This window comes from Oryza glaberrima, chromosome 3, assembly GCF_000147395.1.
Source record: "Oryza glaberrima chromosome 3, OglaRS2, whole genome shotgun sequence".
Taxonomy (NCBI): Eukaryota; Viridiplantae; Streptophyta; class Magnoliopsida; order Poales; family Poaceae; genus Oryza; species Oryza glaberrima.
Window position 1 is genome coordinate 11625989 of NC_068328.1, and position 16410 is coordinate 11642398.

A 16410-nucleotide genomic window follows, 5' to 3' on the forward strand; every position below is an offset into this window, starting at 1 on the left:
GAGTGAGGTTTCCAACGCTCACTCCCGAACACAACCTTTTTGGTGTTGATAAAAAAAATTAAGAATCTTATTTTTGTTGGAGCATTCGTTTTATGTTGGGCTCTCTGACTTAGTAGGAATAAGATGGGCTTTGATAAATCACCATAAAAATCTTATTTGTAAGTACTTTTCAGGGCAACGTATTGGCTTCAGTATTGGGCAATTATAGAGGTGTGAAGAAGATATCAAACTAATTAATGATACATGTCGTAAACTTGAGTCAACGATTATGCAGCTCTTTGCCAACTTCGGATGGAGGTTCTCAAATAGGATTCAATAGTTGTGGGATCTTTATCTTGTGTTGGTGGTGTATTAGTTTATGCTTGTTTAAAAATTTCATACTGTGATTTCCGGACTCACTGTGTGAGTTTGCTATTGTGTGAGCTACGTAATAATTGGTTATAGCTTGTTTGAGCAAAGGCCACGATATTTTATTCTATTATTAAAAAAGAGAGCAATACGATCAGTTTATGCATGGGTAATTCTTCTGTGCCGTATTTAGATAGCTGTACTTGTCCCGTGTAAATTATTTTTCAACTTTAAAAACAGATTTGTTAACAGACAAATAACTTCTTTAAGCGTATCTGTATGCGTTTAACAAATACTTTGGAAGATATGTCTTTTAGATTAGTAGGATTTACAAAATTTATCAAATTACATGAAAATTACGAAATTTATAGAATGCATATTTTTAAAGTAAATGACTCCTATCATCAACTTAGGCCGTGTTTAGTTCTAAAGTTTTTCTTCAAACTTCCAACTTTTCCATTATATCCAAATTTTTCTACACATAAATTTCCAATTTTTCCGTAACATCGTTCTAATTTCAACCAAAGGTATGAACTAAACACGGCCTTAATATGGAGTCATATAAAAGGTTACTCTTTGTACATCAGACCAAACCAGTATTGAAAAGTTAAAACTTAGAAGGTCCTGCACATAAATACGTGAGTACTAACCTAGGGTATTTTTGAAAATATTTTGTATGTAGTGAAGTATAGGATAAAAATACTATTAGGGGTGAAAATGAATATTTGCTAGGTGTTAGTGGCACGCATAAGTTAGCAGGTAGCCTTTGGGAATCGGGAGCTGTGAGCTGTGAGTGCCTCGTCGTCCACCTCTGCTTTCAATCCAAGTTCACTCGTCTTCTCTCATACACCATGGTTGTGGCTTGTGCTTTCGAGTTTCCACCATTGATTTGCACTGAGAAAGAACCGATGGATGAGGCCAGCTCTGCATGCACGATAGAGGCAGCGGAGGTGGCGGGGATCGAACGACAGCTGGTTAAAAGGAGGAGCCAGAGTCCCCGCCGTCGCTTGGCATGCCACCACCATCTGTCATCGTCTCCACCTCTGATCTCCGGCGACGAGCGGGCTGACGATGAGGTGAGCCAAGGTGAGGTAGCGGTGGTTGCGAAAGTGGACGAGGAGGCGGTGCGAGCGGCGGAAGCGGTGAGGCGGTGGTGGCGGAAGCGGCAAGGAGGCTATCGAGGAGACGATCCGAGCGGTTGATTTGGCGCAGAGGTGGTGAAGAAGGCCGATGACAAGTAGGGTGGCGTTGAGCCGAGCCGCTCCCCGTGGATCTGGCGACGGCGTGGACCACCACCGGTAGGTGGCGATGGCTGGTGAGCAGGCGCGTATCGAGGACCCGCGCGGGCTGTCGAGCTCCAGGACCGTCGCGGAGGTATTCCCTCTGGCCCTCTCCATCTCTGCCAGCTTTGCCCCCTCCAGTGTCGTCTACAACTTCGTCTCGCCTTGTACAGGCACATGAGCAGCGGAGCCACCACCACCACCTCGTCTTCGCTGGAAGCAAGTGCCGATGGCACGGATCAAGGCAGGATGGGGCCAAGGAGCTCCCGGTGGTAAATCAACCTCGAGCTCATCGTCCCTGTCATTGTCATCTCCGCGACGGCATGGTGATTAGGAGGATTTTTTTTTTTGGTTCTGGGATTTTTTTCCTCTACTCCAGGCTCTTCTAGATGGCATTGTGCATTTTGTTTAAAAACCCTTCTTAAAACTTGCATTTTATATTTAGGTCCGCTGGACCTTTTTCTCACCGTTCGTATGTCATCGGACGGCTATGGGACATTTTGAATGCGTGGCATGTTCTCCTGCTGAGAATTTGGATGGAGCGCAAGCGTGATGCCACGTGGCTCAGTGAGAGGCCTGGGATTAGACCTGAAATCGTATATAGAGATTGAGGGACCTCAGATGAACTTATTCCTATATAAAACCCAAAGTAGGGTCCACGTGTGCCCAAAAAAAAAAATCTATGGGCCTCAAAACGGCACAGTGCGAAAACCCGTGTGCTGTCATGGAGCCATTTAACCAGTAATGGCACGGCACAGTAGTATTAAAGGCGCCCACCCCTCGTGTCCAGAGATAAGGCTAAAGCTCACCGTCCATCGTCGTCCTCCGACCTCAAGCCCCCTCTCCGAGCTGACACGACCAGCTTCAGCACTTCAGTTCGGCTCCGTCCCCGAGTTCGGCAGCCGAGGCGAGTGGGGCAATGGTGGCTCCCGCGACGCTGTCCCTCCGCCCCTTCGCGACCCTCGCGCCGTCCCGCGCCGCGCTGCCCCGCGTCGGCGCCGGGTTCGCGCTCCCGCCCGCCGTCTCGTGCCAGCCGAGGCGGCGGCGCCTGTCGCTCCGCGCCGTGGCCGTCGACTCCGACCAGCAGGGCTCCCCCGAGCCTCCCGACCAGGTAAACCAAACCGCCCCTCGCCTCCCGCCCTAATTTTGATAATTTTCCCGTCCCGGTTTGAGACGGAGAATTGTGGTGGATTGGGCGCGCGCAGGAGGCGAAGCCGAAGAAGTACCACTTCCTGGTGGCGAACGCCAAGTTCATGCTGGACGAGGAGGAGCACTTCCAGGAGCAGCTGAAGGAGAAGCTGCGGCTCTACGGGGAGCGGGAGAAGGAGCAGGACTTCTGGCTGGTGGTGGAGCCCAAGTTCCTCGACAGGTTCCCCAACATCACCAAGCGCCTCAAGCGCCCCGCCGTCGCGCTCGTCTCCACCGACGGCAACTGGATCACGTAAGTGCAGTGCCCCCTCCCTCCATCGATCATTTCAATTGCAGCCGCAACCGATGCTAATAATAAGCTAATTACTAGTACAACACAAAACATGTCTAGTACAGAAATTAAAACGCCTATCATAAAGAGTCGCAGTGTCAGTACGGTATTACCTGTGTGTAGTGTGTTATGGACTTATGATCAGCAGAGAACAAAGTACAAACTGCAAAAGCACCGAACCAACATGATGACAACATCAACAGTTTTTCATTTCTCTTACCACTCATCAAATGTGGATTTAAATAGAGCTTTACGGTATTGCTGATCCTACGCCGACATACATTTGCTTCAGTACATGTTCTGAGCTGGTGACAAAATAAGGACGATGCCAAAATGCCTAGTTTGGTTAATATGCAAGCATTCTTCTTTTTTTTTTGTTGAAAAAACTTCAAATTCAGGGATAAGAAATGCCAAACTATTGCAAATAAGCAGTAGTTTTCTTATATAGCACTAATTACAGCCAAAGATGCTAGTAGTGCCTTGTCCATCGGACTTGCACTCGCGATTGTAAAATGCTTCCCACGAAATATGCATCCTGCGACTGTAAACACATTCTGCAGCTATAAATATATCCCACAAAACAGTAAATTGTGTCTCTTGCAAATGCAAGCGGAGGGATATAGACATATAGTAGAATATTTTTCTTATAAGAGCAACTAGTCAGATTTGAGCCCGTAATGTTCTGTACAATTGTAACGTCCATTTTCCAAGTTTGATGTGTTTCACCGGGCACATTTCTAACATTTGGTCAAGATCCTGTTTCAAATGCAAAAGTACAAAAGTTTTTTATAGTCCTTGTGAAGTATTGTGAGGCGTAGGTATATTGTAGTGTTGATATGACTGGAAAAACTCAGAACTACTCCCTCTGTTTATTTGTGTATGATGCTGGTTAGTTTATTAATGTCAAACATTTCAGAATGGATGAATACACCTTATGTAAACGAAGACACTGAGTGTACCTTTTGAGTTTTGCTCAAGTCAACAGTCCTTTGGAATTTTACGTGATCCTCCATCTTATTTGCTATGATGCTTGGATCTGTCTTTCTTTGTCATGGCTCATGATAATGATCTACAAGTGTCATCTTAATTTTTTGAGAAAATTCCTTACGTGCCTCTGTTTTTTCGCTCAATCCCTTCTATAAATTTTGCCACATCCCTTACATGGTCTTGAGTTTTCATTTTGATACCCTACATACCCATTCCGTTATTTGGCCATGAACTGACCGTTATATTTTTTTCCCTGAAATGACTATACTGCCCTTCTCTCATAATTATGTGCTAGCTTATTGAGAAAAAACACAATTCTCGATGTGGAAAATTCTTATATATGATAAAATCAAAAGTGATGGAATTATTTGACCCTAAATATGAAAGATTCAAATTTTTAGCAAACTTCAAAATACTGATAAATTCATACAAAATTTCATCAAGAACTTGAAACCAAAACTATTTTTGTTTGGCTTACATTTGAATTGAAAATGATTTGAAAATGATAAATTTCAGTTTTAAAATTTGTGGTCAAAGAATTATACCCCATTTGTTTTTTTTTTAAAAAAAATAATGAACCTTTTTCCCATTGAGAATTGTATTTTTTTCTCAATAAGCTAGCACACAAGTACGAGGGGTAATATTGTCGTTTTGGAAAAAGAAATCTAGCGGTCAACTAATGGAATAGGTATATATGGGATTAAAATGAAACTCGGGAGCATGTAGGAAAATAGGAAAAATTCAGAGGCACAGAAATGATTGAGCGAAAACTAGTCAGGGCACAGAGGAATTTTCTCTGATTTTTTTCCACGCACCATACTAACTGGGTAGGATTTCGAGTTGTGGACATTGGTAATGAGTCGTTCGCATCCTGAACACACTGATTTGATGAGAAAGCTAGTGAAAAAGTAATAGAGGGAAAGGGACAATCTTATTGGACTACGAAACTGGACAACATGATAATACACAGAATTTTGGCTCTGAGCATGTGACTCTGTGACTATGCATCACATTATTTTCTGGATGTCATGATGTACGACATGGTGTGAATCGCCATGACCAGACCAGTTGTGCTTCTAACCATCCAAAATTCCAGATAGGAAGAGGACCAAACAATCACTGAAATAGCCAGCATCTACACTTTTAATGATCTTGTAATTGCCGATACCATGATTAACTACTTTCAATTTAAGTAGCATGGCAATCCTCAAGGTTACTCATTTTATTCTTTTGTTATCAGTTTTATGAAGTTGAGGCTAGACAGGGTCTTAGCAGAACAATTTGAAGCAGAAACGCTTGAGGAGGCATTGGCTTCTAACCCGGTCGACTTGAAATTTGACAAGCCTGAGAAATGGACAGCTCCATACCCCAAGTATGAGTATGGATGGTGGGAGCCCTTTCTACCTCCAAAGTCTAGCAATGGAACAGCATAGAGATGATCGGCAATCCATATGAGCAATGTAAGATTTCTTCCATGCAAGTGCCCAAATGTAATCTAAATTTTTAACAATGCCTATGTAATACTTGGGGTTCTGTGAGTACAGTTAGCTACAATAGTTGCAGAGTTGCTGTTCTGGTAATACCAGATAAGCAGTGGTTTTGTTTTGGAAGATTGTGGACGGCTGTGGTTGGGGTATAATTTTCTTCATGATGCACATTGCTGTCTATGTTGTAAATTTTATCACGGGAAAAATGCAGTCTTCCAGGTCCTATATAATTTCTGAACCACCACCATGTGCATCAATAGTGTGCACATGATTTCCATTCTGCAGAAACAGCCACCAAGCAAACAACTTGGTGTTGTCAATGATTACAGAAAAGACTCGAGGGCCTTGAAGGTCTCTCTCTATTAGTCATATATAATCATAACATTTCGTAATCCAACATAATCATAATTTTCATTATCCCAAGACATCAGTACCACTAACTATATACTATTAAAGCTTAGGGTGTGTTTGATTCTTTGGGTGTAAAGTTTTTGAAGTATACCGACGCATATTCGAGGTATTAAACGTAGACTAATAACAAAACAAATTACAGATTCCGCATGTAAACTGCAAGACAAATTTATTAAGCCTAATTAATCCGTTATTAGCTAATGTTTATTATAGCATCATATTGTCAAATCATATCGTGACAACGTCTCGCAATTTACATGCAAACTGTACAATTAATTTTTTTCCACATTTAATGTCCCATGTATGTGTCCAAACGTTTGATGTGATGTTTTTTGCCAATTTTTTTTTATCTAAACAAGGCCATATTGACATGTGTTCATTTAGAAGCAGTAATAGGATGCTGTTATCTCACACTTTGTCCATAACTCATGACCGTACTCCATAGCCCCCCCCCCCCCCCACCCCCCAAACACACACAAAAAAAACCAATGATACCTGTTCAAAACATGTTATAGATACAAAGGGAAAAAAAACATTCCACCAGTAACCAAGCACACGCTTATTACAATTTTAATTAACAAAAAGACCATTGTTCTGATATAGGTCACATTGTTCTTCTTACATACAGAAAGCTTATTGGATTAGGAGGAACACAATGACACAGATGCGCACAAGACCTATCTGGCTACATGCCTAGATTAGTGAAGGGTAAAACCAAGAGTTAAACAAACAGTACTGAAATTACAGTCATCATTACCTGCATTATGACCAACATATAACAAACACTGAATCAGTATTGACTGAAACAATCCAAGGGTAATGTTATAGCTCCTAGATCAATCTTCAGATGCTTCAGAATCTGCAAATCAATGGAGTACATTACTTGAAGGCATATAAAAACTTGGTTTAAAGCCAAACATGTATAATAAGAAAGCAATGCGTAATCATATAAAGTGTAGAGCATGCAAACATGCTGATGCAAGTTCCTATTAACATGTGGTAGGTATTCATAAGCAGACGTTAGGTTGGCCTAGCAATCTTCATGTGCTTAAACGTACACTACTGTACTAATGAAAGAACAAGAAGATAATGGTCCATGTGAGAACTCTATGCCTCCTTGGATTTAAAAGAGTTATCTATTAGATTTCAAACAATTAAGCTTTTGGAATGAAGGGAACTCAAAATAGAAAGGAGGAAAACAAGGAGAAATGCCTTCTCAAATTCTGATGGAAAAACACGAGTACTTTAAAAGAGAGGTTTGGATGTAATAGGGGGAGGGGGGGGGAGGGGGGGGATGTTGATTTTCAAGAAAGGGGATGAAAACATGAAGTTGACCTCATGGATTTTTTTTTCCAAAATTACTATGGATTAGTCTGTTAGATAATAACTTTAAAGTAATCTGTAATGTCTAATCCTTTGTTCCAAAGGCCTCCATAGATATTATATTCCTGTAGTAGGATCATAGAACAAACTTCCCATGTTCTCTATAACCCTGTTTAGTGCTAATGATTTTCCCCTTGGTTAGAATATGGAACGGTTTTCTACGAAATTTCTATGTTTTAAACCTGTCCACAATATTTTCAATAGAAAATCATGTCAAGCCCATTTCTTCTTTCTCTGCCATTTCTTCAAGCAAACGCTTATTCAAATGACGGCTGAATACGTCAACGCACAAAGGGAAATGATAGGCCTAGGCATGTGCACGAAAGCACCACGAAATTGAAGAAAGAAAAACTTGTGGTGAAGATGGTCAACTTTCCTCTTAGATATATGTGGATAGGAATAATTAACAAAAACAATGTTTAAGTAACGGAGTAAATACCAATGAAATCTTCGCATGCCATTTTTTTTCTATAATGTCGCATTTCATGGTTGTCACAGAAAATTCTCAATGCTACAATTAAGCAGATCAAGTCAAGAACAGGAGGATTCCACAGGACGATCAAGAAAAATTTGCCGAGCAGAGACACGTTGCAATGCGTGGATACATACATGACACACGGGGAGAGGACGAAGGACGCCGGCCTAGCTCGCCGCCGTCAAGCGCCCCACACGGTGATCCCCTGCATCATGCACTTGAACTCGCCGAAGTCGACGCGGCCGTCGCAGTCGCGGTCGACGTTGCAGATCATCTCCTGCACCGTGGCGAGGTTCCGGGCCTCGGGGAGGCCGAGCTTCTTGAGCACGGCCTGCAGCTCGGCGGCGGAGATGAAGCCGTCGCCGTCCTCGTCGAACACCCGGAACGCCTCCTTCATGTCGCCCTCGTCGTCGTCCTCCCCTTGCTTCCCGGGCTCCTCCTCCTCGACGGGGCCGAAGAGCGCGTCGCCGAGCGCGCGGTGGAGTGCCTCGAAGTCGCCGAAGCGGAGCCCCGCGGCGCCCGCGGGGATGTAGCCCCCGACCGTGGCCTCCAGCCCCGCGCGGTCGGCGCCGAGGCCGAGCGCGTCGAGCGCGGACGCCATCTCGTCGAGCGTGATCTCGCCGTCGCCGTTGCGGTCGAACAGGTCGAACACCCTGCGCAGCCGCAGCGCGTTCAGGCTGCCGTTCCGGAGGCGGAACGACGGCGAGGGCTTCCTCGACAGCGACGGCTTTGCGGCGACGCCAGCTGCGTCCATCTCGCGCGCTTCCCCTGGCGATTACACTTGTCTTCTCGAGGGGTTTATTAGGCTGTGTGAACTTATTTCTGATCGAGGCGCGTAAAACATATATGATGGCGTAGAGAGTTGCCCGGGTTCTTATAGACGACGAAAGTGACCCAAAAAAAAAAGAGAACATGTCGTCGTTATCACGTTATTACTGTATATTAGTATTAAGCAAAGTTCAATGGACTGGAATTCTGCTAGACCAAATTGAAAGAAATTAATTATGTTCGGACACACTTATCTAACACAAGTTGGCTGTACGATCAATCAGATATATATCCACGTCAACAAACTCTTCCAACATGCAGCCCACTTTTTTATTTTTTTGGCAGTCGAGAGAGGTTTGGCAGGATTGTCCCAAAAATGCCACCTAGCAATTTGGTTAAGCGCTACTGTTTTACACTTTCACTGATTCTTGCTAGATTAGTTGGCCAAAAGAAGAAGCCGCCGTAGGAGCATCTTGCCCACCCAAGAGCTTACGTTGAGTGGGCAAACACATACTCCTACCCAAGTGCTTACGTTTTATAGATTTATTTTTTTTTAAGGAAACAGCGGAAGAAGAACTACCAGAATATATTAGAGAAACAAAAGTATGTACAGACAAACAAAAGGGGGAAAAACAGAAAAAAAAATGAACAACAAGAAAAACATCAAGGTGGTTGGAAAGCAGCGTGACACAGGTCGAGGTCTTGCAAAATTAGAGAAGCCACCATGTTTGGCTGCCTTGCATAAATTTTTAAAAATACGCTGATTACGCTCCAACCAAATGTTCCACCAGGAGGTGATCAGGCACCCCGGAGTTCTTTTTCGCTGGGTTTTTGGTCGAAAGGTTGAGAGCAAACTCCACCAACTTTTCTAAATCTAAGGTGTTAGGCAAAGTGTTTTGACCTAAACCCTTTCAAGCGCAAATTTTGTTCCCCACGTTGATGGTGAAAAGGCATTCTTTGAAAAGATGAGCAATGTTTTCGAAAGCCTCCCTACAAAGAGGGCAAAACCAATCACAAGGCCAGTGGCGTTGAAGGAGATTTTGTGCGGTTAGAGTTTTTTGTGCAAGATGAGCCAGCCAATAAAACGATGTTTCAGTTCAGTAGGAGCTGACTAGATCCTCGTAAAATCGATGGTGGTGAAGATGCCTTGAAATTGCAACATGTATGCACTTTTTGAGATGTAATTTCCGTTAGGCGAGAATTTACAAAGGATATCATCTGGCAAACTTGGATGGAGATGCACGTTCTGAATGAGGGCGCCTAAAGAAATCAATTCATGGATCCCCTCTATTGTAGTGAGCTGCCGAAAGGAACATCTTTTACATTAGTGCATAGGGGATTTGGAAGGAGGAGAAAAAGGACAATATGCCACCCATTCGTTGGGTTTAGACAAAATGCACCCACTAAAATGCAAAGGATAAAATACCACATGTTACCTTAGGATATTTTGCCACTTTGAAAAATTTTAAGACCAAAATACCCTTGACTGTGGAGAGAGAAAAAGAAAGGGAACCGTTCTGTTCGCTAGTGATGGAGGAGGACGGCGTTGCTGATGGGAGGGACAGGACGGTGGCGCTGACAAGATGGCTTCGCGCGCTCGCAGCTTGCCGCCTCCGACGCTGCCCACACGTGGGCTCGCGACACCGCTGTCCTCCTCCCCCGTCGTTTTCCGCCCTTGTGCACTCACCACCCGCCGGCGGCGAGCACGGACGCCGCCCAACTTGACCTTCTCCGGTGCTTCCCTCTCCCCTCTTTCTTCCTTTCTCTCCACAGTCAAAGGTATTTTGGTCTTAAAATCCCTCAAAGTGGCAAAATATTCTGAAGGTCTCATCTATTGAGTGGCATTTTAACCTTTGCATTCTAGTGGGTGGCATTTCATCTAAGCCCAATGAATAGAGTGGCATATTGTCCTTTTTCTCTTTGAAGGAACATGGATGCAAATTGTACTAGTAGTATATTTACTCGCTAAACAAGCTTCCCTTGATAATAGCAGTAGATATATTAGGTTGAACCAGATTCCCTGAACTTCCTGCAATTCAACATGAAACACGTTCGTGCTGAATAATTTATGAGGCCTAAAGCTAATACTAGGAGAAAGAACAACAATTTTTGAACAAAACTAACGCCAATTCGACAGTTTATATCGATTCAATTCGTAAGATTCTCCAATCTACTACAATTCAGCATCCTGTTGTGATGGTAGGTTTGTTGACTTGACCACCTCCCCATGTGTTAGTGTTACCAACTCATGGCATTTTCTACCCAATATGATTGTCCTTTGATCCTGTCCCTATTTGAAAAGCCCCCGCTCCTTGGCTGTTGTTCCGGACACGATCAGATTTTATTATGACTGAAATAACTACTAGCCACCGACGACGTGGTTCCCTTTGCAAATCATGTGCTATCTCCAGGAAAACGTGCACCCAAGATTCATTAGTGCCCAACACGATCCGCACCTCCCCGATTATCCAGATATTTGCAGCCTTGCACAGCTATACGTATTGTTTGTGAAGGAAAGAAAGAAAGAGAAAAAAAACGAAGCGTTGAAGTTCCTTTTCCTTGTCCAGCTTCCTGTCAACGGTTGGCGACATTACTTTACCGTAAAAAGTCAGGATTAGGCCATTAGCAGCCTCGCCCTGTTTCTTGGGTCGTCATCTACTCATCTAGATGGGCAACGGAGAGGAACGGCGACTAGTCTGGAATCTGGATAGACGCCGGGCGGCAGGGGTTTGAACTGTACGCAAGGGAATAAAGCGTTCGTCCTCGATCTAGATCGCCTAGAAACAAAGCAAAGGCGCCCGCGAACTGGACCGGGCTACCGATGATGAATCAGCGGTGCCGGTGTGCAACAGCCGACGCAACGGGGTCGGGGCAAGTCGTAGTATAAGACCCGTGGAAAATGCACAGATCACGTGATGAAAAGGCCCAAAACCAGGAGAGGTGGTGGAACACTGGAGCGCGGAGGACGCGCGGTGTGTCAACGTGAGGCGTGCGGCCACATATGCCTGCAGAGACTGGGAGGGATTGTGTACGACTTCGCAGCGGCGCATTCCCCGGCCGAGGCCGCGGGTTGGCGCATGCGGCCGCGGTGAAGGCGCGCGCGTGGTTGGCTGCGTCTTCCGTTCTCTTGGGAGGGGGCTGGTGCCTGGTGGTCCGAGTCGTACCATGCATGTGCGCGAGTTCTTCCTAATTCCAACAACGCTGACTGGCTGACAGTAGTAAGATAATCAGCCATTCAGCCTAATCATAAAGTGACCACATGGATGATAGTTGAGTTTTTTTTTCCGTGACATAAAAGACAGCAATACCCTAGGTAATCACACGCTGCGCTCTCCCGTTTAATACGTAACACACATAAACCAGAGAAAGTTACCAAATTAATCCACAAAATCTAAATGAAATGCTACCCAAAGAAATGCACTAGCACTTGTATAAAATGTCCAACATCATTTTCTTTACGTCGCACACTAGCAATAATTTCTCGAACGCTGGAAGAAACGGTGAGAGTTCTCTGCCTGACTCTCCCCCGTTACTGTGAGAACACTGAGAAAAGTAATTTCTCGAATTTCTTCAAATTCCAATATCATTTCCTTGTTTTCCTACACGCTGTTTTCTCGAAAACAATGTCAGTCACCCAAGGCATTCAATGATGAGCTCCCTGTGGTGTACAATGATCCATGCGAAGTGGGGGCACACACATCACTGAATAATCCGCAACCCAACAATTTTCCCGACCGATCTGAGAGAGGAAAGCGACTCGTATTTCATGGTCACCACCAACTTTCAGATTTTTATGTCACGCTGTGTTTTCACATGCCTGCCAGAGCCCCCAAGCGAGGTCCACACCGGGAGACGGGAGTGTACATGATGCCCGCACCGCTCACCGCTAACTGAATAACGCCGCGTTGCGCCGCGTCGCGTGCGGCGTGTGCCCGCGTCAACTAACACAAGTTGGTCAAGTACAATAGGCTCTTCGGTAGACCAAAGATACACATAACGCTCTCGGTGGTGATGCATACGCGCAGATGCGGTGTCTGGTTGGTTAACGGCAAACCACCGCCATACGAACGCGGTTTGTACGCGGTGAGCCCTCTCCCCCACGTTGCGTGTTCAGTTTGGTTCGCACGTGTGTAGTGTAGGTATAACCGCCCTTCTTTTCCGGTCTCCTTGCCGTACTGGACTAATACAGGTGGTATTTAGATACAGAGACTTAACTTTAGTCTCTGTATTTAGACACTAATTTAGTCTATTAAATATAGACTACTTATAAAACTAATTATATAAATGAAAGCTAATTCGTGAGATAATTTTTTAAGTCTAATTAATCTATAATTAGAGAATGTTTAATGTAGCATCACATAGGCTAATTATGGATTAATTAGGCTCAATAGGTTCATCTCGTAAATTAATTAAAGATTATGGATATGTTTTATTAATAGTCTACGTTTAATATTTATTATTAGTGTCCAAACATTCGATGCAATAGGGACTTAAAGTTTTAAGTTCTAGTCCCATCTAACAGAGTCACAGTAATACGTGCTAGTAGTACTACGTGCCTCATCTCATCGTACGCAGTTGTAGAATTTGATCACCTGAACCATTTGACTTTTACGTGTCTACGATAATATAATTCTATACTACTCATGCCGTCTTATAATATAAGGGATTTTGACTACTCGTCTTATTAAAAAAATTATATAAATATAAAAAACGAAAAATTATGCCTAAAGTACTTAGAATAATAAAGTATTAAAGTAAGTAAAAAAATAAAAAAATAATTCCAATTTTTTTAATAAGACGAATAGTTAAACGGTGTAATTAAAATGTTAAAATCTCTTATATTAGGGGACGGAGGAAGTAGCAAACAATTTTAAGACGTCGGTCAAAACTGATATCAGATGTAATTATCCGTTTTCTTTTATCAAATTCGTCACGCTTACGAACGAGCCAAAGTACATCGAAATTGAAAGATATCGCCTCCGCCGCCGCCTGGATGATTTGGGCTTGCCAAACCAACTACCAGAAATCAGGACCAACTGAGAGAAGGCAGCAGCAGACTCGCTAACTGAACGAGCAGGCCGACTCATACATAGATATAGAGCCCACAAACTCATTAATCTACCAGCCCAGTCCAAACGAGAGGCAACAGTGCAACACGTCCCGGCCATACATCGGACCAGTGTGCCTCGAGACGAAGCAAAGAACAACAGGTCGAGCAAGTGGCGAAGGGAAAAGAAGCGGAGATCGTCCCCTCCCCGCCGCCGACTGGACGCATACGCGCCACGGCTGCCGGTGAGCTTCCCCGCCGGCGACGAGTGGACCTCGTCCCACGCCCGGCTAGATCCAGTGCCACCCCCGCCACCACGAGGTACATCTTCCCCCTTGCCTCTCGCCCCGTTCTTCTCCCCTACTCGCTAGGTTCGCTCTCGGCCACTACTAGGCTTTCCTCGCACAAGTCGATCTAGATGCCTGATGCCGCTTTCCTGGTGGTTTCATCTGGGGCATATGCGAGCGCTGGGTGTATGGATTGATCTATCTGGTTGAACGGGTAGGGGATCCTAGCTAATTCCTAGCACGTATGCTCAAGGGCGAAGCCAGGATTTGGGAATGGGGGTGACAGACCACATGGCTATTGTTTATATGTATGTATATGCTCCATTGTATCTAGATAAGAAACACGTATATATATTGAGATACAAGAGAAGGTTCAATATAGGTAGCTAGCAGCTAGTTCCAACATCATATAAATAGCAAACAAGACAGCACATGTTTTGCCATATGAAATAAAATTATATCTCAATTAACTTAAATTTAGCTCTACGGATACCAGGTTGATCAAAGGCCTTAATAATTTCATTGGAACTAATCCTTGCTGCCAAATCCCTTTATACGCAAAATTGAGTATTTGACTATAGTCTCCAGATTAGGAACTAGTAAAAGTGTTGTTTAAGGATTTAGGGTATTAGAATGGACAGAATTTACTCCCTGGCTCCTGTGGGCGGCAGCTTGGTCAGACTCGACAACGCCACGATGGTCAACGACAAGACATGATCACTAATCGGCATTGGGCAGAGGTGTCATGAAGAAACCGTGGTGTTGTGGCCCCCTAGCTGCCTATCTCAATCTCTCATTGTTCTCTCTTACTAATGGGCTGGCTGAAGCACTGATTGGGCTGGGTAGGTTGGGGGTGGGTGGTCGTGATTCAAGTTTCGCCACTTCGTATACTGCTGATGTGATATATTGTGTGTATGACATGTGAATTCTCGGTAGTGGTCACTATGCCAGCATCTGATCAACTGATCATTATTCCTGTCAAATCATTTATCGTAGTACCAATATTGTTTTCTTTCTCAGTGCAAACCTTGTGGTTTTCTTGGAAATTTTACATGTAAGTTTCAATTGCATGAATTGTGCTAGTGAAAACAGTTCTTTATGTTTTTTTTTGGTCTTTATTATTTTCCAGTAATGTTCACATTCCAGGACGATGACGTCTTTGCGATATTGCATATGGAGAAATTATTTCAAACTAAAATACCTACTACCTGCAGGAATGTTCTTCTGGCCGTTCCTAGAGGGTCTTTTGATTCTTGCAAATGCATTGGCGATACTAAATGAAGACCGCTTTCTTGCACCCAGAGGATGGAGCATGTCTGAAGTCTCAGGAAATGGACAATCAAAGTCATTGAAGGGTCAGATTGTAGGACTCTTCTATGCCACACAGTTCTTTAGGATGCCGTTGATAGCACTTAATGTTCTTATCATTGTTGTGAAGTTGGTGTCAGGCTGATACTATGAAGGTTTCAGTTGTTGGGCTTGATTGATTTCAATTTCAATGTGATGTAGAAGTATTCACACTAAATATTTCTGCAGCTATATTAATTTGTCTATATATGTGCCTTGTTATTGTTCTAGTAAATTAATTCTAAGCAGCAAATTGTTTCTTTGGCACGTATACCATCAGAATATGTTTCCTGCCATTCTGCTGCGAGGGTTCCCTTTTCCTTATTTCTGTTCTGAATCAACCACACATTTATTTTCTTATTGGTGTGTGTTGTGCTCGGTGTTGTTTGACATTCAGATACTGCTTAAACGGAAGGTCCTCCTAGGCTCCTATGGTCTTACCTCATGTCAGCTGGTGATAAACTGGCCCTTCGTCTGGTCCAGCCTTAGCTGAGTACTAGAAAATCGGCGCGCTGGATAATTTATCCTGTGAGTTTTTTCGTTTTTCCCCTAGGGCACATGCATAGTTTCTAGAGTAATTACTTTAATACTGATAAAATCTATGTAAATATCATATATTCAAAAATATCATTCAATGTGTACTTAGTTTTATGTTTGTATAATACCTACGAAGAATTATAGCATGACAGTATACGCAAACAAACGGTGAATTTAGTCTCACGTTTGTAATTTTAAAATTTTGTATATAAGCTGTTAGAATTAGTAAAATTAAAATAAAATATTTTTTATTTCTTGCTATCTTAAAAAATTGTTTAACCTTTTCTATAATATACTTCCTCCGTTTCACAATATAAGTCATTTTAGCATTACCCACATTCATATTGATGTCCATGAATATGAATGTGTACTTAGTTTTATGTTTGTATAATACCTACGAAGAATTATAGCATGACAGTATCCGCAAACAAACGGTGTATTTAGTCTCACGTTTGTAATTTTAAAATTTTGTATATAAGCTGTTAGAATTAGTAAAATTAAAATAAAATATTTTTTATTTCTTGCTATCTTAAAAAATTGTTTAACCTTTTCTATAATATACTTTCTCCGTTC

At 43.2% G+C, this 16410-nt stretch overlaps 2 protein-coding genes across 3 annotated transcripts; one reads left to right on the forward strand and one right to left on the reverse strand.

Annotated features, from left to right (window-relative positions):
* Positions 1-1144: 1144 nt before the first annotated feature.
* Positions 1145-5812, forward strand: LOC127766875 (uncharacterized). Of its 2 annotated transcripts, none has more exons than XM_052292040.1 (3): positions 1145-1722; positions 1802-2739; positions 2834-3073. In XM_052292040.1, exons 2-3 carry the CDS (start codon positions 2548-2550, stop codon positions 3071-3073), a joined length of 432 nt encoding a protein of 143 aa, XP_052148000.1. In that variant the 5' UTR covers positions 1145-1722; positions 1802-2547. The 2 variants fall into 2 exon arrangements, with proteins under 2 accessions (XP_052148000.1, XP_052147999.1); XM_052292039.1 differs by lacking the exon at positions 1145-1722 and adding an exon at positions 5336-5812 and having other exon boundaries at positions 2359-2739; positions 2834-3069.
* A 670-nt stretch (positions 5813-6482) lies between these two features.
* On the reverse strand, positions 6483-8704 carry LOC127766877 (probable calcium-binding protein CML27). The gene is made up of 2 exons (XM_052292041.1): positions 7986-8704; positions 6483-6852 (listed from the first exon to the last, which is right to left on the reverse strand). The coding sequence occupies exon 1, from the start codon at positions 8603-8605 to the stop codon at positions 8033-8035; it is 573 nt and encodes a 190-aa protein (XP_052148001.1). The 5' UTR covers positions 8606-8704; the 3' UTR covers positions 6483-6852; positions 7986-8032.
* Positions 8705-16410: the final 7706 nt, after the last annotated feature.

Coding starts and splice junctions, on each gene's coding strand:
- LOC127766875 (XM_052292039.1), top strand. CDS start 2,548: ATGGTGGCTCCCGCGACGCTGTCCCTCCGCCCCTTCGCGACCCTCGCG. Junction 2,740..2,833: donor CCCCCGAGCCTCCCGACCAG/GTAAACCAAACC, acceptor GGGCGCGCGCAG/GAGGCGAAGCCGAAGAAGTA. Junction 3,070..5,335: donor ACCGACGGCAACTGGATCAC/GTAAGTGCAGTG, acceptor TTTTGTTATCAG/TTTTATGAAGTTGAGGCTAG.
- LOC127766877 (XM_052292041.1), bottom strand. CDS start 8,605: ATGGACGCAGCTGGCGTCGCCGCAAAGCCGTCGCTGTCGAGGAAGCCC.